The sequence below is a fragment of the Carcharodon carcharias genome, chromosome 27 (assembly GCF_017639515.1).
Source record: "Carcharodon carcharias isolate sCarCar2 chromosome 27, sCarCar2.pri, whole genome shotgun sequence".
Taxonomy (NCBI): domain Eukaryota; kingdom Metazoa; phylum Chordata; class Chondrichthyes; order Lamniformes; family Lamnidae; genus Carcharodon; species Carcharodon carcharias.
In genome coordinates this window covers 14,374,377-14,398,406 of record NC_054493.1, presented here as the reverse complement: position 1 = coordinate 14,398,406, position 24,030 = coordinate 14,374,377, and the positions used below count along the sequence as shown (strand labels likewise).

Here is a 24,030-nt window from a genome sequence, read left to right as displayed (position 1 = left end):
AGACGAAAAGGGATCAAATCTAATTAACGCATCATTCTCAAGCCTGTTCCCTGTAAAATTCTTTGATTTTGTTGAAATACTGACTATTATGCTACATCTCAAATCACACCCATATCAAATGCATTACCTGGTGACTTACATTCTTATAAAAACAAAAAAACTGCGGATGCTGGAAATCCAAAACAAAAACAGAATTACCTGGAAAAACTCAGCAGGTCTGGCAGCATCGGCTCTTTTCTTCTCCGCCGATGCTGCCAGACCTGCTGAGTTTTTCCAGGTAATTCTGTTTTTGACTTACATTCTTATGTTTGCCAGTCAAGTTTGCATTCGATATTGTCTATTTCAGAGAGCCTCAAGTCAACCAAGGGCATCAATGTCGAATACATTAATACTGAATGCTGAATAAGGTAAAAACATTGCTGAGAAAAGTTTGTTTAATTTCTCCTGCTGAGGAGAAGGCTGTTCCGAATGATTGAGCAGAAAGCATTGCTGCCTGAGACATTTGCTGGACCGAGCCTTCTGCGTTATGAAACTCAAAACAATCACCAGGTGGAAACCAAGAGTTGTCTTCCTGTAACAAGTGACATGACCTCTCAGTCTAACCACTGGAATCCTCCAAACATTCCGGTAGATCAACACTTTTTCCTAAACAAATATGTACTCTGTAAGATTACCGTCCCAGAACAAATGCATTTTAAACCAAATGAACGAAACAAACTATGCCAGCCTTTGATCTTGGCAGGGCTCTGTTGAACTGTAACAATGATTTCCCTCTGTGATATAACACCCTCGATTAGCGGTTTGTGGAGCAAATGAAATTAGATTGTGTAAATCAGCTCAGAAACAATGAGACGTTTGATCAGAAAAATAAGCACTTTTATCAATTCGATATGAAATCAATAGAAAAAGTAAATAATGTTCATATGCACAGCTATGTAAGAAGCACTAGTCTAAATCTTCATGGCATTGGATGAGGGGAATAGTGTTAATTAAGGTAAACTAGGCATGGAATCTACAGAATCTCCTTTTTCATAAGGGAATTGTGCAATTAATTGATATTCAGAATAAATACAGGTTTACTAAAAGAGGGAAGGAAACTGAGATTAATTCATTTGCTCTTAAAAAAGATGATCGAGACAGGATTATGGAAGGGCCCCTTATGCCATTGAATGGACACATGGTGCTTTGCCGTTTTATGTTATATGAGTCTGCCTGCAGCATTGCTGATAATATCAGCTGAATTCCATTTCACCGAAACAGGGATCCAGAGTGCTGCTGCATGACAGCATGGCTTAACATTCCGGATAGGCCCTGGTCAGTCGGACAGCTCACCCTTCATTCTCCCCTGATTCCGTTTCCCAAAGAGTTTGTAAATATTCACAGAATTGGAGACTGGGTTCCCTGTTTTGGTTCCTCCTCCATTTTTCCATCTGCCAACTAACAACATTTTTCCAAAATCTCGTCACAATGTTCCGCCTTGCACCATGTTCAGGAGTGAACACATTCAGTTTTGTGGAGAGACTATAAAGGCCGGAGGTAAAAACAAAAAAACTGCGGATGCTGGAAATCCAAAACAAAAACAGAATTACCTGGAAAAACTCAGCAGGTCTGGCAGCATCGGCGGAGAAGAAAAGAGTTGACGTTTCGAGTCCTCATGTTCTGTCGAAGGGTCATGAGGACTCGAAACGTCAACTCTTTTCTTCTCCGCCGATGCTGCCAGACCTGCTGAGTTTTTCCAGGTAATTCTGTTTTTGTTTTCTATAAAGGCCGGAATCGTTTTCTTTAGAGCAAAGTAGGTTAAACTGAGTTTTCAATGTGTTGTTTAAAATTATTGGGCTGAGGAAGGGATCGGCGGCGGGCGGTTTGATAGAGCAGTTAGGGAGAAACTGTTTCCACTCTCGAGGGTCAGTCACCAGAGGACTGGGGTTTATGATAATTAAATAAAGACAGGCTTGTATTTATATAGCACCTTTCCCAACCAGCGGACATCTCAAATCGCTCTCCAGTCAATGAAGGACATTGCGAAATGTCGTCATTGTTGTAATGTCGGAAACATGGCAGCCAATCACCGCTCAGCAAACTCCCACAAACAGCAACGTCATAATGAGCAGATAATGTGTCTTTGTGACGTTGATTGAGGGATTAACATTGACCAGGAAGCGGGGAGAACTCCCCTGGTCTTCTTTCAGATAGGCTCATCTCGTGGCATCTTTTACATTCTGGCGCCTAAATCCCGTTCATGTCTCTTCTTTCCAGACTGAATAAGAAAGGAGGGATTTCACCATGCCTGCCCTGAGCCTCTGTTTCAACAAGCATTTTATCGCACCCTGGCAGTTTTTCCTCTTCCTCTGCTGAAGACCGATACAAAGTGATGATGTAGCGTGTCTGCTATTTCCTGTTTCAATTACAGTATCGCTTTCGTCTGTCTTTAGGAGCACACATCACTGTTATTCATCTTTGAGACGACGAGTAAGTATGTTAACCTACAGCAATAAACAGGTTTACTATGTTAACTGAACGAACTGTTAATATGTTAATATGTCTGACGAGTGACAGTGCATCGGGTGCGATAAAATGTCACTTTTGTTTTATTGTGGGATGTTCTTTAGTATTTCGAGAAGACAAATTGTCACGTGGCCGTAATTCGCAAGTGCACTAAAACGAGCGGATTTTGGTAATATTTTCCCATGTTTCGAACCGGGAAACTATTTGCGTGTTAGGGCCACGACGCTAGAGAAACACTGCACTGCCGAATCCTCAATGGGTTTGGCTGAAACGGTAACCTGTGCGGCCATGCAGCAGCACTTTGGGTTTTTGTTTTGAAGAAATGGAATTCAGCTGCTATCATTCGGAATGCTGGAGACAGACTGATTTAACAATGTCGCCATAAAATGGTACAGCACACGAGGAGACAATTCGGCCCATCGTGTCTGTGGCAACTTTTTGCATTTAGCATTCCAATCAGTGCCAATGATTCTTCTTCATACGGACTCGAAACGTTAACTCTGTTTCTTTCTCCACAGCTGCTGCCAGATCGGCTGAGTTTTTCCAGCATTTTCTGTTTTTGTTTCAGATTTGCTGCATCTGCAATATTTTGATTTATTTTGATCCTGGAGTCTCTTTCCTCCGGGATCTACAAAACCCGTCACTTCTCTTCTTTCATTCTCACGCTTCCATTTCCAGTCTGAGTCGGTTCCCCTTTCGGGCTCTTCAACGTATCCATTTGGACGGACAAGTGGCAACTGAAATTTAATGTAAGGAAGTGTGAAGTGATTCATTTTGGTCGGAGAAGAGAGGCAACAGGAAATAAAGCGTACAGATTTATGTTGCACAGCGAGTGGTTAGGATCCGGAATGTATCAATGCGGCTCAGTTCCACAAGCAGGTGAACGAATTTTTACCATCGCATTCACTTTACGCTTTACAACTACATTCACTTTAGTTTTGTGGCTTCGTATTAAAATGGTTCAGAGAGAAAAAGCAGGTTGGAAAGATTCCTTTTGTATCTTTTTGAGCTGGAAATGTCTGAGATGGAGAATACGAGTTAAAAAATGTGACGTGAAAGTAAAGAATTTGATGTCCATCAGTTGCTTTTAGTGATGAATCTGCCGTGCGTTGCATTGTCAGTTTCACAGGAGTCGCAGTGATGAGATTGGTGGGTTTTGGAAATTGAATTTTGCAATTCACAGCTTTGGTACTATTTCACCACACTGTCGATTTCATGTTCCGGCCAATAGCATCATTGGTTTTCATTGGCTGAAGAAATAATTTGTGTTCTATCTCAACATGACATTTTGTCGGAGAAACTTCGCCCTCGTGAAAATGGTCCAGAATGAAGAAAATGGCAAAAGCCGCGTGGATATCCCAAGATGCAAGCGCAGCAAACAGCTTCCTTGGTAGTCCGGTGGTTAGGATTCGGCGATCTCATCGCTGCGGCCTGGGTTTGCATTCCGGACAGAAGCTGGCCCCTTAATTCTCTTGTTAAAACGACTTTTTAAAGTTACTGATTGAAAACAGAAAATGCGTTATAGCTCTGCTCGAATCAGTGGAGTTGGAACTGAAGCTCCGCATCAGAAATGAAAACGTCACTTGTGCAACAGGTCGAGAAAAATGTAGATGTCGGGCTGGAAGGTAAAAGAATAAAAGCGAAAGGCTGTGATCGGTTGCAAAACACTGGTTACAACAATGCTGGTACAAGGCAGAATATGGGTGGGAATGGGGCTGCTTTTACTGGAGCACTGTGTATAGTTTTGAGAATGGCACCTGATAAAGGGTCAGTATTGATCTTGGAAACAGGGCAGCGCTGATCCACCGGGATGTGAGTTCTGGAATGTGAGTGGACATTCTACCCTCTGTAAACTTCAGGTCATTCAAAACTCTGCTGCCCGTGTCTGAACTCGCAGCAAGTCCCATTCTCCTATCACCCCTGTGCTTTCTGACCTACATTGGCACTTGGTCAAGTGCTATCTTTAGCTTAAAATTCTGCTTGTTTTCAAAACCATCCACGTCCTTGCCCCTCTCTTTCGTCTCCCAGAACCCCAAAATCTTCTGAGTTGTCCACACTCCTTAACATGTGGCAGGTGAACGGAAATAGGGAAACGCGGGAAAGTTTAGTTTCCACAATTTATTCTGGTTGAAATCGGGAATTATGAGGCAACGTAGTCGGTAGGATTCGAACCTCCGTGGGAAGAACCCCAATGGATTTCGAATCCATCGTCTTAACCACTCGGCCACGACTACGAGTATGCTCGCATCGTTCATATAAAATGATAGGTGGCTACAGCAGAGCAGGAAGACATTCGCCCGGGCATGTTCCTGCCAGCTCTCTGGACGAACCAATCAGCTGGTTTCACACAAGCTCCTTTTCCCCCACAGAATTTCATATTCGTATTGTCTCTCCCATCAAAATATAACACAGCGAACTTCACCGTCTAAAGATTTAGTGACACGTCGCGAACACCAGCTCATTGGAACTGTGGGATTCGAACCCACGCCCCCAACGAAATGGCGCTTTTAACACAGCATCTTAGACCGCTCGGCCACGATAACATGATAGGCACCTTTTACCTCACCTGGTATTTCCATTGAAATATAGACAGTAAGGAAAAGAACAGGAAGCGGCCTTCAAGCGCCTCGAACCTGCTCCGCCGCTTGTTTAGATCATAGCGGATCCCCCAGCCTCGACACCAATTTTCTACCCCATCGCGCTGACCCTTTATTTCCTTAGAATCAAAAAATCTATCCATTTTAACCTTCAATGTACTCGCCGACTGAAGATCTGCAGATGTCTGGGCTACAGTACTCCAAAGATTCACAACCCTTTGAGTGAAGAAATGTCTCCTCATCTCAGTCCGAAATGGCTGACACAGTATCCGCAGAATGTGAGCCCAGTTCTAGACGCTCCAGCCAGGGGAAAAACAAACTCTCCCCATGAACGCTCTCAAACTGTCTCAGAATTTCACACTTTGTAAAGGAGACCGAGACAGAGACTGAGGGCTAAAGCAGATATACGGAGACAGATAGAGACAGAGTTGGCTCGACACCGAAAGGAACAGATACACTTCACCATTCCATATGATTGATAGCTTAGATTGAAAGATGGAAAAGAAGAAGAGAATAAAATACTTACGTTTAAACAGAGCCTTTCACGAACTCAGGGCAACAGAAAGTGCTGTACAGCCGATGGAGTGCTTTTGAAGTGTAGTCAGTGTTGTAATTTAATGACACAGAGAGACAGTTCGACAAAAATGCCGATCCAGCAAATGACAAAATGTAATCTTAAGATCTATACCTCAATGTAAACATTTCATTCTATGTTTCTAAACTTTTCATTATTTGTTTGATCAGATTCAGCAGGTAGAATCCTTGACAAAACAGGGACAAAACATTCCATTTCTATAAGATCAGCGTTCAGCCTTCCCTTTTCTAGAGTAAAAAGCTTCAGACTGTTCATCCTTTCCAGGTCATTATAACATTTGGGATTGAACTTTAATTTTCCTGTTCCTTCTGAGGTATGACCGCAGGAGAAACAGTTCCTCAGGTCTGCGGGATTTCAGTTTGGACTGTTTGTATTTACAAATTCATTCTCCCGGTGTATCCATTGCCTTAACTCCTCGACCACAAGGACTCGGTTTCTGTCTGTTCTATTGTTGCTCAGTGTAAATGTCAATCATCCCCCACTTTGTAACATACGGGCACTTAGGCGCTGGACAGTCTCCATTCAAAAACAAATAGAACCGGAATTCCACTCTTGCATGTTTTAAAGCTGCTCTTTTTTGTTTGTCCGATTTTAATATGAAGCTATCCAACTAATATAAATAAAGTTTCGATTGGTAAAAGTGGGGAACTGAAGCGCATTGACACACACAGGAACACACACATACATTTAAGACCGAGAGTGACAGAGACCCAAGGACAGGCAAACACCCAGAAAACAAAGATATCACCAAATTGGCTCAGTTTTGTTTTCACAAATCCGACAGCAAATTCCGTAAATGCTTGTAGATGAACGGAAATAGGAAAAAAACAAAGTGTTTGGCTGTGTTTTTTATTCCATTGAACAGTCCTACATCTGTCGACGCCTGGTTAAAATCAGGAATGAGAAGTGTAGTCGGCAGGATGGGACCCTGGGTGGGACAATCCATCACCTTATCCACTCCGCTTTCGCCTGCAGACCCTGTGCGCTCACCAGTAGGGGTCGTATAAAATTACAGAATGATTACAGAAGAGAAGGAGGTCATTCGGCCCATCATGTTCCTGTTGGCTCTTTGGAAGAGCAACTCAACTAGTCTCACAATGCCGGCCTTTTCCCAGTCGCCCTGTAACTTATATTCACATTTTCTCTCCTCGGGATTACGACCAATCGGAGACACCGCTTACGTTCCTGCTATAAATTTTAGCAGCCTCCCCTCCGCCGGAAGCGATTTGCACGAAGTCCCCAAAATGATCATCTGGCAGTGGTGGGATTCGAACCCACGTCTCGTTAGAGACTGGAACTTAAGTCCAGCGCCTTCAACCGCTCGGCCACACTACCACGGTGGTTATAGCCAGTCATCGTCATGACTGGTATTGGCACTAAATGAGAACATAAGAAATCAGACCAGGAGTCTGCCAAAAGACCCCTCGAGCTTGCTCAGCTACTTCATAAGATCACGGAGGATCCTGGGCCTCAACACCAATTTCCCAGCCGATCCCTGTAGTCTTTGATTCCTTTGCTGTACCTCGTCTTTGTGGCATAAGTGGTGAGTGTGTTCCGATATTAACTGAAAACTTGGTGGTTTGACATCATCCTGCAATGACAAAAGTCTCTTCCTCACCCTCCTCCCTTCCTACTTCCATTGCCGTCACAGTTCCGGATTGTGCGCTTTGGTCTGATGAAAATATTCCCCAAACTTTGTCAGCAATCTGTTGTCCAGTATGTTCTCACACAAACAGGCGTTTAAAAATTAATTTCAAACACAATGAGAATAAAAACAGTTCAACTGCGTACATACATCCAATTCATGAGAAATATAGGATTCAAAGCTGCGAATAGAAGTTCATTCTCTGAATATATTAAGAGAACTGGAGCACACCATTGCACCGTGTGAAGTTCCATTTAATTTGTGGAGGTTACACAACTGGTATCAAGATAACTGGTATTAAAATAATCTCAGAATCAATATAAAGAAACGGTACAAAAAGGGAACCAGTTACAATAATAATGCAATCAACACAATAAAAACATATTAATCTGCCATAATGACAATCCAGAGATATTCGTGAATATTTTCATTTAGAGTCGATATTTCACAGACAGAATTCCACCTGGAGTCGCTCAAAGGCTCCACCTTTGACCAAACCTACAGAGCAGACAGTTCAGCAGTGTCACAGGTCAGAGCCGTGCCATGAAACTAACAGATCTTTTCATTAAGTTATTGTGGTTTATTGTAAAGTAGGTTTATGGTGGTGAGTGTATGGTTCTGTCTGTGTGATTTAATTGAATTAGGGCCAGATAGACTGCAAGCTTCAAATTATCAAAATAAATTAGGGGCAAAAGGTATTTTAAATGCTGTTGAGTAAACATGGATGAGGTCTTAGCACGTATAGTGTAAAGGAAATTCGCATTTTTGGATAAGTGAAGGAAGGTAAGAAAGGCCAAGATTTTCCCAAAGGTACTGATCATGTTAGCAACATGAAAAATTTTTGTATCATGGGAAAAGTAAATTTCCAAAGACACAAAGAACAATGGAATTTACAGATTAAAGAGAGAGAAACATATATGAAGAGGAATGGAAAGCTATGTTGTGGGGCCATGTAAGATCTAATAGGACCATGCAAAACAACCTTGGGGAAGCCTCCAGCCACTTTAGCAGACGCCTGCTGTGTCCAGTAACCAAAGGTGGAGGATAGCCTTCGGAATTCCACTGTCGAGTAGGTGCTGTGGTAAATTTGCTTGCTTGCTATTTAAATTTTAAAGCTATTTTGGACTGCTGTCCTAAAGAGGTTGTATAGTTTGAAGTGAGGTTAATGAGGGATTTTGGGATTTATTATAGTATTAATTAACTGTAATCGTATGCACGTGCTTGAAATCATTCCTTTTGTCAATAAATGTTTTAACTTAGTTTTAAAATCTCTAAAGGTGTTAGTGGACTCATTACTTCTGAATTCAGTGCACAAATCTTCTCGTAATGAATACAAAGTGTAAAACCGTTGTGATAGCGTTTCCTTTGTGGATTTGGTCGGCCTGGTCTACATCATCTGCTAGGACAGCTCAGCTGGGGATTAAAGGAAACTTTACTCTGTCATGACAGTGCATCGCACATGATGCTACATTTATAACAAACGTCATAAACTGACGCTGTTATGGAACAGAAGATTAAATAGTGGACCCTCGGAATCATTGCATTTCATGGTCCAATGAGCGACCAGGTTGGTTGATTGTTCTGAAAAGAACTGACGTCATTTTTCTTTTCAATTAACCGCAGATATGAGCTAGGTGCGACGTCACACAAACATGGCTGATGCCAATTGGCCCGGCAGTGTAGTGATGACGCCACAATGCTTTCCACACCCGACTTCTCTCCCCCACCCGCCCACCCTTAAACGAGCTTATATTTCACCCCTCTCCTAATTTTACTCAGTTCTGTTGAAGGGTCATGAGGACTCGATACGTCAACTTTTTTCTTCTCCGCCGATGCTGCCAAACTTGCTGAGTTTTTCCAGGTAATTCTGTTTTTGTTCAGGATATCCTAATTTGGACTTTCAATGAGGGAGTGGGTTACCCAGCATTCCCCGCGCTAGAGAATGACCCTATCCACAGCAGGGGTCAGCGCGCAGGCGCAGTGTCGCTCAGTGTTTGAGCATGCGCGGAGTGAGCAATATCGATGGAGAGAAGCTTCCTTCTCTGATCCCCAATCGGTGAGGGAGGGATGAAGGGTCTGAGGGAGCGAACAATCCGGTGGGTGGACGGGAGAGCTTCGTAAATATGTTGTGTAAGCTGCAGGCTCCCGAATGAGAAGCTACCGGTCCCCGTTTACAAGAGCAGGGCGACAGCTGAGGGGCTCCTGCTGCTGCAGAGCGGGGTGAACGGAGGAGGAATTTCCAAAGCTTGTGGCCTTGGTAACGGAAAGAGCGGCACCAATGGTGGGGTGATTAATATGAGGAATGTTCAAGAGGCCGGCGGTAGATGAACACATGTTTGAGAGTGTCGTGTGGGTGGAAGAGATTCCAGAGATAGGGATGATCGCAGCCAGAGAGGAAAGCAAGGATGAGAATTTAAAAAAATTGCTGCTTCTTAACCGGGAACCTTTGTAGGTCAGTGAACACAGGGATGAAGGATAAACAAGACTTGGCCTGAGTAAGCAGAGTTTTGGATGACCTCAAGATTACAGGGAGGTTGAATGTGGGAGGCCGGCAGGGAGTGTGTTAAAATAGTTACATCAAGTGATCATCTCAACTCACTGTACACCAGAGAATTCACACTGGGGAGATGCCATTCACCATCCTCCCAGGCAGTGCATTCCAGACCGTCACCACCCTCTGGGTAAAAAGGTTTTTCCTCACATCCTCCAGAAACCTCCTGCCCCTCACATTGAACTTATGTCTCCTCGTGACTGACCCTTCAACTAAGGGGAACAGCTGCTCCCTATGCACCCTGTCCATGCCCCTCTTAATCTTGTACACATCGATCAGGTCACCCCTCAGCCTTCTCTTCCCCAGCGAAAACAACCCAAGTCTATCCAACCTGTCTTCATAACTTAAATGTTTCATCCCAGGCAACATCCTGGTGAATCTCCTCTGTACCCCCTCCAATGCAATCACATCCTTCCTATATTGTGGTGACCAGAACTGCACACAGCACTCCAGCTGTGGCCTCACCAAAGTTCTATACAACTCCAATATGACCGCCCTACTTTTGTAATCTAGGCCTCGTTTGATAAAGGCAAGTGTTCCAAATGCCTTTTACACCACCCCACTAACATGTTCCTCCGCCTTCAGAGATCTATGGACACACACGCCAAATTCCCTTTGGTCCTCAGAACTTCCTAGTGTCATGCCATTCAATGAATACTTCCTTGTCAAATTACTTTTTCCAAAGTGTATCACCTCATACGATTCAGGGTTAAAATCCATCTGCCATTTATCTGCCCATTTGACCATCCTGTCCATATCTTTCTGTAGCCCAAGACACTCAACCTCACTGTTAACCACCCGGCCAATCAGTCAGGGTGGAGGGGAGACAGAGTCAGGCTCTGGTGATGTTGCTGACTGCAGCCTGGACCAGGAGTGGAGAGGCTCTGAATGTTTTATTGTGGAACAGGTTTTTCTGCTACCTTGTGATCCACCACCGCCCCACTCCATATCCTGCTCTTAAACCAAATAACGGAGGCATGGGGGTAAATTGTAAAGTAAAATTTCTCAACCATATCAATATTTCCTGGTCCTCGAGTTTGTGAGCGGGTCGGGAGTGCTGACAATTCAGGAATTACACCATCAAGCCCCACAGAACTGAACGACAGAGTAGGAAGCTGCGAACAATCATGCCAATGGTAGCAGATAGAACAAGGAGGATGAGGGGGGTACATTTGAATTCAATAAAAATCTGGAATTAAAAGTCTAATGATGACCGTGGAACCATTGTCGATTGTTGTAAAAACCCTTCTGGTTTACGAATGATTCACTGTCGTCCTTACCTGGTCTGGTCTACATATGACTCCAGACCCACAGCAATGTGTTGACACTTAAATGCCCTCTGAAATAGCCTAGCAAGCTACTCAGTTGTCACAAACCGCTACAAAGTCACATTAAAGGATGGAGTACCCTTGGCACCGGAAATGACAATGGCAGTCTCAGCCCTGTCAACCCTGCAAAATCCTCCTTGCTAACATCTGGGGACTAGTGCCAATATTGGAAGAGCTGTCTCACAGACTAGTCAAGCAACAGCCTGACATAGTCATCCTCACGGAATCATACCTTACAGATAATGTCCTGGACACCACCATCACCACCCCTGGGTATGTCCAGTCCCATCAGCAGCACAGACCCAACAGAGGTGGCAAGGGCGCAGAATCTACTCTGTGTAGGGGACTTCAATGTCCATCACCAAGTGTGGCTCGGTAGCACCACTACTGACTGAGATGGCCAAGTCCTAAATGACGTAACTACTACACAGCATCAGCGGCAGGTGGTGAGGGAACTGACAAGAGAGAAAGACATATTTGACCTCATCCTCACCAACTTGCCACAGGTGCATATGTCCTTGACAGTATTGGTAGGAGTGACCACTGCACAGTCATTGTGGAGACAAAGTCCAACCTTCACATTGAGGATACCCTCCATTGTGTTGTGTGGCACTACCAGCGTGCTAAATGGGATAGATTTCGAACAGATCTAGCAACTCAAGGCTGGGCATCAGCAGCAGCAGAATTGTACTCAAACACAATTTGTAACCTCATGGCCCAGCATATCCCCCACTCTACCATACCATCAAGCCAGGGGATCAACCCCGGTTCAATGAACAGTGCAGGGGGGCATGCCAGGAGCAGCAGCAAGCATACCTAAAAATGAAGTGTCAACCTGTTGAAGCTACAACACAGGACTACTAGCGTGCCAAACAGTATAATCAGCAACTGATCGGCAGGGCTAAATGATCCCACAACTAATGGATCAGATCTAAGCCCTGTAGTCCTGCCACATCTGGTCGTGAATGGTGGTAGACAATTAACCAACTCACTGGAGGAAGAGGATCCACAAATGTCCCCATCCTCAATGTTGGAGGAGCCCAGCACATCAGTGCAAAAGATGAGGCTGAATGATTTGCTACAATCTTCAGCCAGAATTGCCTGATGGATGATCCACTTTGGCCTCTTCTGGAGGTCCCCAGCATCACAGATGCCAGCTTTCAGCCAATTCATTTCACTCCACGTAATATCAAGAAATGGCTGAAAGTACTGGACACTGTAATGGCTCTGGGCCCTGACAATATTCCTGCAATAGTACTGAAGACTTGTTCTCCAGAATTTGCCAACCCAAGCCAAGCTGTTCTAGTACAGCTACAACAGTGGCATCTACCTGGCTATGTGGAAAGTTGCCCAGCTGTACCCTGTACACAAAAAGCAAGACAAATCCAACCTAGCTATTTACCGCCCCATCAGCCTACTCTTGATCATCAGTAAAGTAATGGAAGGGGTCATCAACAGTGCTATCAAGCGGCACCTGCTTAGCAATAACCTGCTCACTGATGCTCAGTTTGGGTTCTGCCAGAGCTACTCAGCTCCTGACCTCATTACAGCCTTGGTTCAAACATGAACAGAAGAGCTGAACTCGTGAAATGAGGTGAGAGTGACTACCCTTGACGTCAAGGCAGCATTTGAATGTGGCATCAAGGAGGCCTAGCAAAACTGGAATCAACGGGAATCAGGGGAAAAATTCTCCGCTGGTTGGAGTCATGCCTAACACATAGGAATATGGTCAGTCATCTCAGCTCCAAGACATCACTGCAGGAGTTCCTCAGGGTAGTGTCCTCGGCCCAATTATCTTCAGTGCTCCTTCAATGACCTCTCTTCCATCATATGGTCAGAAGTGGGGATGTTCGCTGATGATTGCACAATGTTCAGCACCATTCACAACTCCTCAAATACTGAAGTAGTCCATGTCTGAATGCAGCAAGACCTGGACAATATCCAGGCTTTGGCTGACAAGTAGCAAGTAACATTTGCACCATGTAAGTGTCAGGCAATGACTATCTCTAACAAAAGAGAATCAAACCATTGCCCCTTGATGTTCAATGGCATTACCCATCACTGAATCCCCCACTATCAACATCCTGGGGATTACTATTGACCAGAAACTGAACCAGACTAGCCATATAAATACTGTGGCTACAAGAGCAGGTCAGAGGCTAGGAATCCTGTGATGAGTAACTCACCTCCTGATTCCACAAAGCCTGTCCACTATCTACAAGGCACAAGTCAGGAGTGTGATGGAATACTCCTCAATTAAATTGATCCCACAATGCTCAAGAAGCTTGACACCGTTGAGGACAAAGTGGCCCACTTGATTGGCACCACATCCACAAACATTCACTGCCTCCTCCACTGACTCACAGTAGCAGCAGTATGTACCATCTGCAAGATGCACTGCAGGAATTCACCAAGTCTCCTTCGACAGCGCCTTGTAAATCCACGAACACTGCTACCTAGAAGGACAAGGGCAGCAGTTAGATGTGAACACCACCACCTGGAATTTCCCCTTCAAGTCACTCACCATCCTGACTTGGAAATATATCGCCGTTTCTTCACTGTCGCTGGGTCATTACCCTGGAACTCCCTTCCTAATAGGACGGTGGGTGTACCTACACCACATAGATTGCAGCAGTTCAAGAAGACAGCTCACCACCACCTTCTCAAGGGCAAGTAGCGATGGGCAATAAATGCTGGCTCAGCCAGCGATGCCCAAATCCCGTGAATGAATTACGAAAAAGAATGTCCTTGTGTCTCTTTAAGTTGAATGATAAGTTAAAGTATCATCTTCAAACCGAACACCTTTATGGTTTCTCCCCACTGTGAATGATGTGATTTTTTTTCAGGTTGTATAACTGGTTAAAGCTCTTTCCACAGTCAGTGCACTGGAACACTCACTCGGGTGTGTGTGTCTTGCTGCTTTTCCAGTCACACTGATGTTTGAAATCTTCTCCCACAGGCAGAACAGACAAACATTTCTCCTCCCATATTCAAAGGCCAATAATATTCATGTCCTGATAAATCAATTGATTCTGTAAGATCTCCATGTGACCTTTGATTCGAGTTCCCTGTCTGTCAATCCTCTCCTAATATCCTGTGAAAGGAGTTTACAAAAGTCATCAATGTCAGTCCAGGATATCTCCTGGATCACCGGAGATCAGGGACTCCCCCTCCCAACTCAGTTCATGTGAGGAACCGCAGCAATGAGGTTCAGGAACGTGACAGCCAGAGTCATACGACCACCAGATGTGACATTAAGCAAACCATCACAATGTTGAAGATGTGTTTCAGGTGTCTGGAGGTCTGGAGGTGAACTTCAGAACTCGGCAGCCGGGGAATAATAGTGATGTGCTTCATCATGTACATAATTGCACAGCAGAGAGGAGGAGGAAGGGGCAGACCCTTCCTATCCCCTAAGTTCATCACTCTCCACCTGTCAGCCCTGCTTTCAGTGGCTGAGGGCCCAAGCTTTGGAGTTCCCTCCCTAAAACCCTCTCCTCCTTAAAATCTCACTCATCCACCAAGCTTTTGATCACCTGTGAAGCACCTTTGGACGTTTTACTGTATTAAAGGAACTACATAAATGCAACTTGTTATTGCCTCACGCTGGTAGACTCAGGAATGCCACACAAGCCTTTTTAATCCTTGTACCATAATAATCACAGTCATTTTCAGACTGGAAACTTAAGCCTGCCGTAAAAACAGAAAATGCTGGAAAAACTCAGCAGGTCTGACAGCATCTGTGGAGATAGAAACAGAGTTAACGTTTTGAGTCCGTATGATCCTTCTTCAGAGCTAAAGATAAGTAGAAATGTGATGGGTTTTATATTGTTTAAGAGGGGGTGGAGCAGGTGAAGCAAAGTAGAATGTCAGGGATAGGTAGGACTAAGGAGAGAATGACAAAGATATCATGGGCACAATGCAAAGGGGATGTTAATGCGAATGCTAATGACTAAATAAGGTGCTGGTAGTGGCAGAATGTGTTAATAGCATAACAAGGGTAAAAGCTCTGTGAAAGCACAACATAGAAACATGTGACAGATGGCCCTAAGTGACAGGTGGCTCTGAGGAGTTGCGAGCGGTGCTGAACATTGTGCAATCATCAGTGAACATCCCCGCTTCTGACCTTATGATGGAAGGAATGTCATTGATGAAGCAGTTGAAGATGGTTGGGCTGAGGACACTACCCTGAGGAACTCCTGCAGTGATGTCTTGGAGCGGAGATGACTAACCTCCAACAACCACAACAACAACCACGCTCCTTTGTGCGAGGTATGACTCCAACCAGCGGGGAGTTTCCCCCGATTCCCATTGACTCCAGTTTTTCTAAGGCTCCTTGATGCCACACTTGGTCAAATGCTGCCTTGATGTCAAGGCCAGTCACTCGAGTTCAGCTTTTCTGTCCAAGTTTGGACCAAGGCTGTACTAAGGTCAGTAGCTGAGTGACCATGGCAGAACCTAAACTGAGCATCAGTGAGCAGGTTATTGCTGATTAAATGCCATTGAAAGCACTGTCAACGACCCTCTCCATCAATTTGCTGATGATCGAGAGTCGGCTGATGGGGCGGTAATTGGCTGGATTGGATTTGTCCTGCTTTTTGTGCACAGCACATACCTGGGCAATTTCCCACATTGCCAGGTAGATGTTGGTGTTGTAGCTGTACTGGAACAGCTTGGCCAGGGTCACGACTAGTTCTGCAACACAAGTCTATTGCCTGAATTTTGTGAGGGCCCACTGCAGTATCCAGTGCTTGCAGCCATTTCTTGATGTCACGTGGAATGAATGGAATTGGCTGAAAACTGGCATCTGTGATGCTGGGAGCTCAGGAAAAGGCCAAGATGGATCGTCCACTCGGCACTTCTGGCTGAAGATTGTAGCACTGATGTGCCAGCCCCTCATCATTGAGGATAGGGATATTTGTGGAGCATCCTCCTATGAGTTGTTTAAGTGTTCCAACTGGATATGGCAGGACTGCAGAGCTTAGATTTGATCGGCTAGCTATGGGATCATTTAGCTCTGTATATCACATGCTGCTTTCGCTGTTTGGAATGCAAGTAGTCCTGTGTTGTAGCTTCACCAGGTTGACATCTGCCATAACCTGCTGCAGTCTTCACTGAGCCAGGGTTGGATCCCCTGGTAATGATAGAGTGGGTGATATGCTGGGCCATGTGCTTGTATACAATTCTGCTGCTGCTCATGGATGCCTGGTTTTGAGTTGCTAGATCTGTTTGAAATCTATCCCATTTAGCACAGTGGTGGTGCCACACGATGGAGGTTATCTTCACTGTGAAGATGGGACTTTGTCTCCACAAGAACAGTGCAGTGGTCGGTCCTACCAATACTGTCATGGACAGATGCATCTGTACCAGGTAGATTGGTGAGGTTGAGGTCAAGTAAGTTTTTGCCTCTTGTTGGTTCCCTCACCCCCTGCAGCAGATCATGCCTAGCAGCTATGTCCTCTAGGACTCAGCCAGCTCCGTCTGCAGTGGTCCTCCTGAGCCACTCTTGGTGAGGGGCATTGAAGCTCCCCACCCCTAGCCAGGGTACATTCTGTTACTTCAGCGCTTCCTCCAAGTCATGATTAACACTATTACCAAGGACAGCTTTTTAATTCAAGATTGATTAACTGAATTTAAATTCCACAGCAACTGTGGTGGGATTCGAATCCATGTCCAGAGCCTGGGCCTCTGGAGTAATAGTCCAGTGACATTACCACTACTCCACTGCCTCTTGTTGTTGGAGGTGAGGATGGAGGAGACAAGGGAGTGTGCCCTTCAACAGGAACTAACTTGTGACAAAAATATTAAGAAGACAAATACATTGTGTTGAAACAAAGCTGATTTATTTGACTTTTATCCAGAATGCTATGCCCTATAACTGGGCTGAAGTTTATTAACATCAGCAGGAACAGACCCCAATAAACATTCAGTCCTGGATATGATTAACAGCAAATTTCAATCACTGGAGTTACTCATGAATGCGTTGATGTCTAGTGTGAATGAGGTAGTGAATCCCTTCCCACACTCTGTGCAGGTGAATGGCCTCTCCCCAGTGTGAATTCGCTGGTGTACCGTGAGTTGAGATGATCGTATGAACCCAGTCCCACAGTGAGAGCGCCTGAAGGGTTTCTCATCAGTGTGAAGACGTTGATGGCGCAACAGTTCACTGGAACTTTTATAACACTTCTTGCAGTCTGGACACGCAAAAGGTCTCTCCTCAGTGTGAACTCACTGATGTGTCAGCAGGGTGGATGATTGAGTGAATCCTTTCCCACACTCAGAGCAGGTGAATGGCCTCTCCCCAGTGTGAACTCGCTGGTGTGTCAGTAGGCTGGATGACTGAGTGAATCCCTTCCCACACTCGGAGCAGGTGAATGGCCTCTCCCCAGTGTGAACTCGCTGGTGTGTCAGCAGGCTGGATGACTGAGTGAATCCCTTCCCACATTCGGAGCAGGTGAATGGCCTCTCCCCAGTGTGAACTTGCTGGTGTGTCTGCAGGCAGAAAAGGCAAGTGAATCCCTTTCCACACTTGGAGCAGGTGAACGGCCTCTCACCGGTGTGAATTCGCTGGTGCATCAGCAGGCTGGATGATTGAGTGAATCTCTTACCACACTCAGGACAGGTGAATGGTCTCTTCCCAGTGTGAACTCGCTGGTGTTCAGTGAGATCAGATGATGTCTTGAACCCAGTCCCACACTGAGAACACCTGAATGGTCCCTCTCCAGCATGTGTACGCCGATGAGTTTCCAGCTGAACTCGGTAATTGAATCTCTTCCCACAGTCCCCACATGTCCATGGCTTCTCCCCATTGCGACTGCATTTCTGTTCTGACTGTCTAGATGATTGGCTGACACCTCCTCCACCTACAGAATACATGTATAGTTTCTCCGCAGTGTGAGTTCTCTGGTGTCTATGTAAGTTGGATGACCATGTAAATCCCTTCCTGCACCTGGAACAGGTAAATGACCTTTCCCCTGTGTGACGGCGCCGGTGAGTTTCCAGCTCAGATGGGTAACTGAATCCCTTCTTGCAGTCTCCACATTTCCATGGTTTCTCCCCATTGTGACTGCACGTGTACAGTTTCTCTCTGCTGTGACTGGTGTTTTGTCCTTCCATGTTCAAAATACGATAGGGTTACAATAAATTGGGTGACTCCGTCAGGTGCTGATGTGATGCTTTGTTTGAATTTTCTGACTGCAAATCCCCTTCCAATACCCTGTAAAATTGATTTAAAACGGAAAAAAGGGCTGAGAGAACCTACAAAAACACAAAGACAGGTTATGAAATTGTAGGCTCTGGACATGGATTCAAATTGCACCACAGCCACTGTGGAATTTAAATTCAGTTAATCAACCTTGAATTAAAAAGCTGGCCTTGGTAATAGTGTTGATCATGACTTGGAGGAAACACTGAAGTAACAGAATGTACCCTGGCTGGGGGTGGGGGGCTTCAAATAAGGGTTATTAACATCAGCAGAAACAAACACCAACAGTCAGAGTGAACGTGGTTCAGTCCTGGATGTGATTAACAGCAGCAATAACAGCAGAATCCAACGCCTGTAATCACTTGTGAACCCGCTGATGAATAAATGTATCCTTTTCCACACACATAGTAGGTGAACCCCTCTCCCCAGTGTGAACTCACGGGTATGCCAGCAGTTTGGATGATTGACTAAATCCCTTGCCACAAATGGAGCAGGTAAACAGCCTCTCCCAAATATGAATTTGCTGGTGTCTCAAATGATTGGATGAATGAATGAATCCCTACTTTCTTGCAGAACAGGGTGAATGGCCTCTCCCTGGTGTGACTGCATCGATGGATTTCCAGCACAAATTTGGATCTGAATCCCTTCCCACAGTCCTCACATTTCCATGGTTTCTCCGTGGTGCTGGTGTCCTTGTGCCTCTCCAGGTTGGACGATCAATTGAAGCTTTGTCCACACACAGAAACATGTGTACAGTTTCTCCTCACTGTGAATGGTGTGATGTATTTTCAGGGTGTGTAACTGGTTAGAGCTCTTTCCACAGTCAATTCACTGGAACACTCTCACTTGGGTGTATGTGTCTCGGTGCTTTTCCAGTCTCACTGATATTTGAAATCTTTTCCCACAGACAAATCAGACAAACATTCCTCCTTCCACATTCAAAGGCCGATGATATTCAGCTCCTGATTAATAGAGTGACTCTGTCAGATCTTGATGTGATCTTTGGTCTGAGTTTCCTGTCTCCAAATCAGATAAAGCAATAGAATGGCTCCATCTCAGTGATGGGATGCATGAGTACATCCTTTCCTGCACACGGAGCTGATGAACAGCCTTTCTCCAGTATGAAATCACTGAGGGGACAGTGAAGTGAGAAGTACATGTGATTCTCTTCCCTCATATACAGAGAGTGAACACTTCTGCTCATGATAGACAGCAGGGAAAATCGATACACACATGCTCTGTGTGTGGATGAGGAGCTGATCATTCAACATGGAGAAACACAAGGACACCCTCACCACGGAGAAACTGTGGAAAAGTGGGGATTGTGGGAAGGGACCTTATTTATCCTAGATGGAATATCATCGATGCAGTCACACTGGGAAGAGACCTTTCACCTGCTCCATGTCTGGGGAGGGATTTACTGTCTGATCCACCCTTCAGATACACAGGTGAGTTCACATTGACCTGAGATTATTCACCAGCTCCATGTATGGATGGGACTGGTTATCTGATCCATCCTCTAGATACACCAGTGTGTTCACAATGAAGAGAGTGTGAGGGTGGGATTCATTATTTCACTGAAACGCACCACCTGCAATCTGAAACAATACATTTAATATGTGTATTTTAAATGGGTTAATGCGGGCTTCGAAAACCTTTGTCAGGGCTGACAAAGAATTTAATACGTCTTGGAATAATTACCACATTCATTTCTTTTTTAGAAATTTAAACCAGCCGTTTCACTATCAGTTGGGAACAGATCACAGTTTGACACTAATCTCTGATTTCACAGTACTTTTCCAGCTTTCACCATTGTTCTTCCTGACCCTAAACCCAGTTGCAAAGGAGCCTTCTGTTCCGTGTTTAGGAGCTCTGAAACATTGAAGAGAGTAGCTGGGACACATTTCTTACACACCTCAGGATTAACCCACATGGGGACTGTGCCATCAGTGAAGAGGGATGAGAAAATCCAAAGTGTTGTTTGCTCCTCTCAGTGAGAACCTGACCTAAATAGATTGCAACCTGTTTGTGAGCAGGAGTGAGAAATAGAGCTGGTGCTACTACCTAAAGGACAATAATGGGTCATATTATTCTCATCTGTGCTCCGTAAGCTGCTGTTCAAATATTTAGTGTGTTAATTCTCATTTATGTTTAAATATAACCATGTTGCCAATATTTATTCAGCTTCAAACTATTGAACAGACAGTCCAAAGGGACTTCCAATTATTTCATACACACTTGAACGAGCATGGACGAATAATGAAGAGACATTATGGACTTGTTACAGACAAATCATGTGTAGTAATCTGATTGAGTTTTCTTTTTTTACTGAGAGCCGTGCAGTTAATGTTTTGTACCTGTATATTGGTAAAGCACCACTTATGAGCACCACTGGTGAATTAAATTGAAGCCCATGGTATAAAGCAGGTACTAACAGCTGTGATCCCTGGCTAATGGATATAAATCAGAGTTGAGATGAATGGATGTTTGGCTGAGGCTGGGATGAGCTTTATAGTGGAGTTCTCCAGGATCACTGCTGTTTTTGATGTACTTTAATGACTTGGGCTTGAGGCACAATGCACAATTTTGAAATTTGCTGATAACATGAAACTTGGAAGTGTAGTAAACAGTCAGGAAGATAGTAATAGGTTTTGTGTTTCCTACACTGTGACAGTGACTATACTTCAAAGTTATATCATTGGCTGTAAAGCACTTTGAGACTCTGGTGGTTATGAAAGGCACAAAATCAATGCAAGTTTTTCTTTTTTCACAAGGAAATAGACAGGCTAGTGGAATGGTGCGAGATGAGAAAATTATGAGGGGACATATTTCACTAGGAAGAAAGAGGAGAGACAGTACATGACAAAGAGTACAGTTTATTTAGAATTTGACATGTCTGATCTAATAGGGAACGTGGATACAGATTCATTAATAGCCTGAAAAAGTGAAGCAGAAGTAAATTGCAGGGATCCAGAGAAAGAGCTGGCTCCTGGGACGAATTAGATTGTTCTTCAAATGAGCCGACACAGACTCAATGGGCTGAATGGCTTCCTTCACTGCTGTACTATTCTATGATTATTATGATTCTAGCGTGCTGTATCTCCTCTTTTCATTTGGTTCTCATTGGTTGAAGCAATGTTATGGACATAGTTGCATTTCAATCAATCAATTATATGGGAGGCTGCTCTGTGTATCACTCCATTTCCTGAGCTAGTGTTAAACTAGCTGCGGCCCCACAACTAACTTCCTCTTTTCTTTTCTGCTCAGATATATCCTGTTTATCCCAATGGTTTTTAACTCTCGGAGCAGCTTTGTAAACATTTTCTTCTATGTTTATCTATCATGTGGAGTCTGACTCATGTCCTGAGGTTTTTTTTGGGACTCTAATCATTTTTTAATAATTGTCCAGCTATTTCTGCACAAACCCTTTTAATTTCCCATTAAATTCACAATGACTGACTGGTTCCCCTCTCCCCTCTCTCCTCCCCTGAAACTGACTCTGGCTGGCTTCAGCTTTGCACTCGCTGGTTTCCACCACCACCTCCCCCACCCCCCACCCACCCCTCTTTCTCACTTTCCAACTGGCACCAAGTCTCCAGGCCAGTTGACCCCCAGGATTCTGACATTGGAACACAATTTTGACCAGATCTGATGTTACATATAAGATAAGGAAAATATGACCCCTTTAACTGTCACGGATTGAAGCGATATCAGTCCCATTAAGAGTTGTTCTTATTGCCACATTTCCTTCAATGTCTGAAACTAAGAATAAAATCCCCAAAAATCTGATACATTTATTCACAAATGTTAAAACATATTGCCACTCCAGCAGGTTGATTTTTTCCAAACAGTTTGAACAGTTAAATGGTGGGATGTTAAAATATTTCTGAGTTGCATAAAGACCAGTCAGAGTCAGGTAGCTCCTTCAGGCTTTGACACACTGTGTCCCTGGGCTCTGATCAGCTGAACTCACTGGCAGAGGTCCCGTCCCTCTCCACTACCATTAGTTTGATCATCACCACAAGCGGCCAATCCCAGGCTGCCATTCACAGTTACATAATTGGACAGGACTTCATTCAGGATAATCATGGTGAGGTCATAACCACAATGCCCAATGCTCCAGAATATGCCTTGAGGCTGAGATGTTTCACATGCAGCAACCCCAACCACCTTCAGTATTGCTGACAAAAGAGGCATGCTGTTGAAACTTTTCATCTTGCACTCATCAAGACAGATTCGCAAGAATACCAGCTGTCTAGGAAACAACAATTTATACTGCATGAGAAGAGAGTGCTCATTGGTTGGCAGGTGGACTCTGATTGGTAGAGGCATTGTCATGGTTAATTCACCAGGGAACAGTTAACTGTCAAAATTTTGTTTAAATTCAAACCAGGAAGGTCGACTCTGATTGCCATGGGGAGTGAACTTTTGTTTACTTGATAAAGGTGCAATACGTGGATATGCTCTATTTGCAAAGAACAGGGCCCTGTGTGTGAATAGAGTGCAAGTAAGTGAGCCACACTGTGCGACCAACTGATAACCTTAGCTTGGTTGTCAGTGCAAGTTTTAGCACAATCAGAATTGTTTAGCGAGTGCTGTGGAGTTATGGAATTACATTTAATGTTGGACACTATGTTTTGAGTTTTGCAAGCATGGGCTGGTTGAGTATGATCATTACTTAGCCTGTTGCAAACAGCCGAAGGAATGTTCTGTTTGATATGATCCACTAATTTTTGGGGCATATGGCCTACAGACCTGGCATCACACTGGTACTGAAATTCATACACCACATTACTCATTTGTGTGATGGACAGGACGTCTTTTTGTCTTGATGGTAAGATCCTATTAGTGGAAAATACCATTCGTATTGCTACTGCATAGTAGCAGCATGAAACAGCTAGCTTCACCTGTTGATCAAATTTTTGAGACACCTTACCCTTCCGGGGTAATCTGGGGTAGACAGGCACTTTTCACGACTGAAAGTGGTGGCCTTAGGCCCATTCATGAGTTTGTGCGATATCGAGTGAGGAACGATCTGATTAGGGTAGCCATTATCCTGCAAAATGCCTTTTTTATCCATTCAAGGGAAAGGTAAGAAAGCAGAATGTGATAATGGCAGACCATTAACACTCCCTTTGTCCTTTTGTCCATGACATCTTTGTCAATCTCTCCTTTGCCCCCTTGAAACGTTAACTCCATTTCTCTCTCCACAGATGCTGTCAGACCTGCTGAGTTTTTCCAGCATTTTCCATTTTTGTTTCAGATTTCCAGTGCCTGCAGTATTTTGCTTTTATCCTAAGATGAAGAGGTTTTCTTATGGGGAAAGGCTGAGCAAGTTGCACCCATATTGGTTGGGATTTAGAAGAATGACAGATGAACTTATTGAAACATAAAAGATTCTGAGGGGGTTGACAGTATTGATACTGAGGAGGTGTTTCCCATCGAGGGAATCTGGAGCTAGGGGGTACAGTTTAAAAATAAGGGGTCTCCCATTTAAGATGGAGATGAGGAGGAATTTCTTCTCTCAGAGGGTTGTCAGACTTTGTAATTCTCTTCCCCAGTGAGCAGTGGAGGCTGGGTCATTGAATATATTCAATGCTGAGTT

The 24,030-nt window shown here is 44.3% G+C and overlaps 1 protein-coding gene and 2 non-coding genes across 3 annotated transcripts; all 3 read right to left on the bottom strand.

Annotated features, from left to right (window-relative positions):
* Positions 1 to 4,656: 4,656 nt before the first annotated feature.
* On the bottom strand, positions 4,657 to 4,739 carry trnas-cga. Its single transcript has one exon. It is a non-coding gene; the product is annotated as a tRNA-Ser (tRNA).
* Positions 4,740 to 6,950: 2,211 nt separating this feature from the next.
* Positions 6,951 to 7,032, bottom strand: trnal-uaa. Its single transcript has one exon. It is a non-coding gene; the product is annotated as a tRNA-Leu (tRNA).
* Positions 6,982 to 18,337, bottom strand: LOC121270280 (zinc finger protein 239-like). The gene is made up of 2 exons (XM_041175597.1): positions 17,776 to 18,337; positions 6,982 to 7,073 (listed from the first exon to the last, which is right to left on the bottom strand). The coding sequence occupies exons 1-2, from the start codon at positions 18,335 to 18,337 to the stop codon at positions 6,982 to 6,984; spliced, it is 654 nt and encodes a 217-aa protein (XP_041031531.1).
* Positions 18,338 to 24,030: the final 5,693 nt, after the last annotated feature.

Bases quoted from the DNA above. Each gene is read 5' to 3' on its own strand.
- LOC121270280 (XM_041175597.1), bottom strand. From the start codon at position 18,337: ATGGAAGGACAAAACACCAGTCACAGCAGAGAGAAACTGTACACGTGC. The intron at 7,074-17,775 runs GTGAGAGGCCGT...GTTCTCATTTAG, and splicing joins GCACCAGCGAATTCACACCG to TGCCAATACCAGTCATGACG.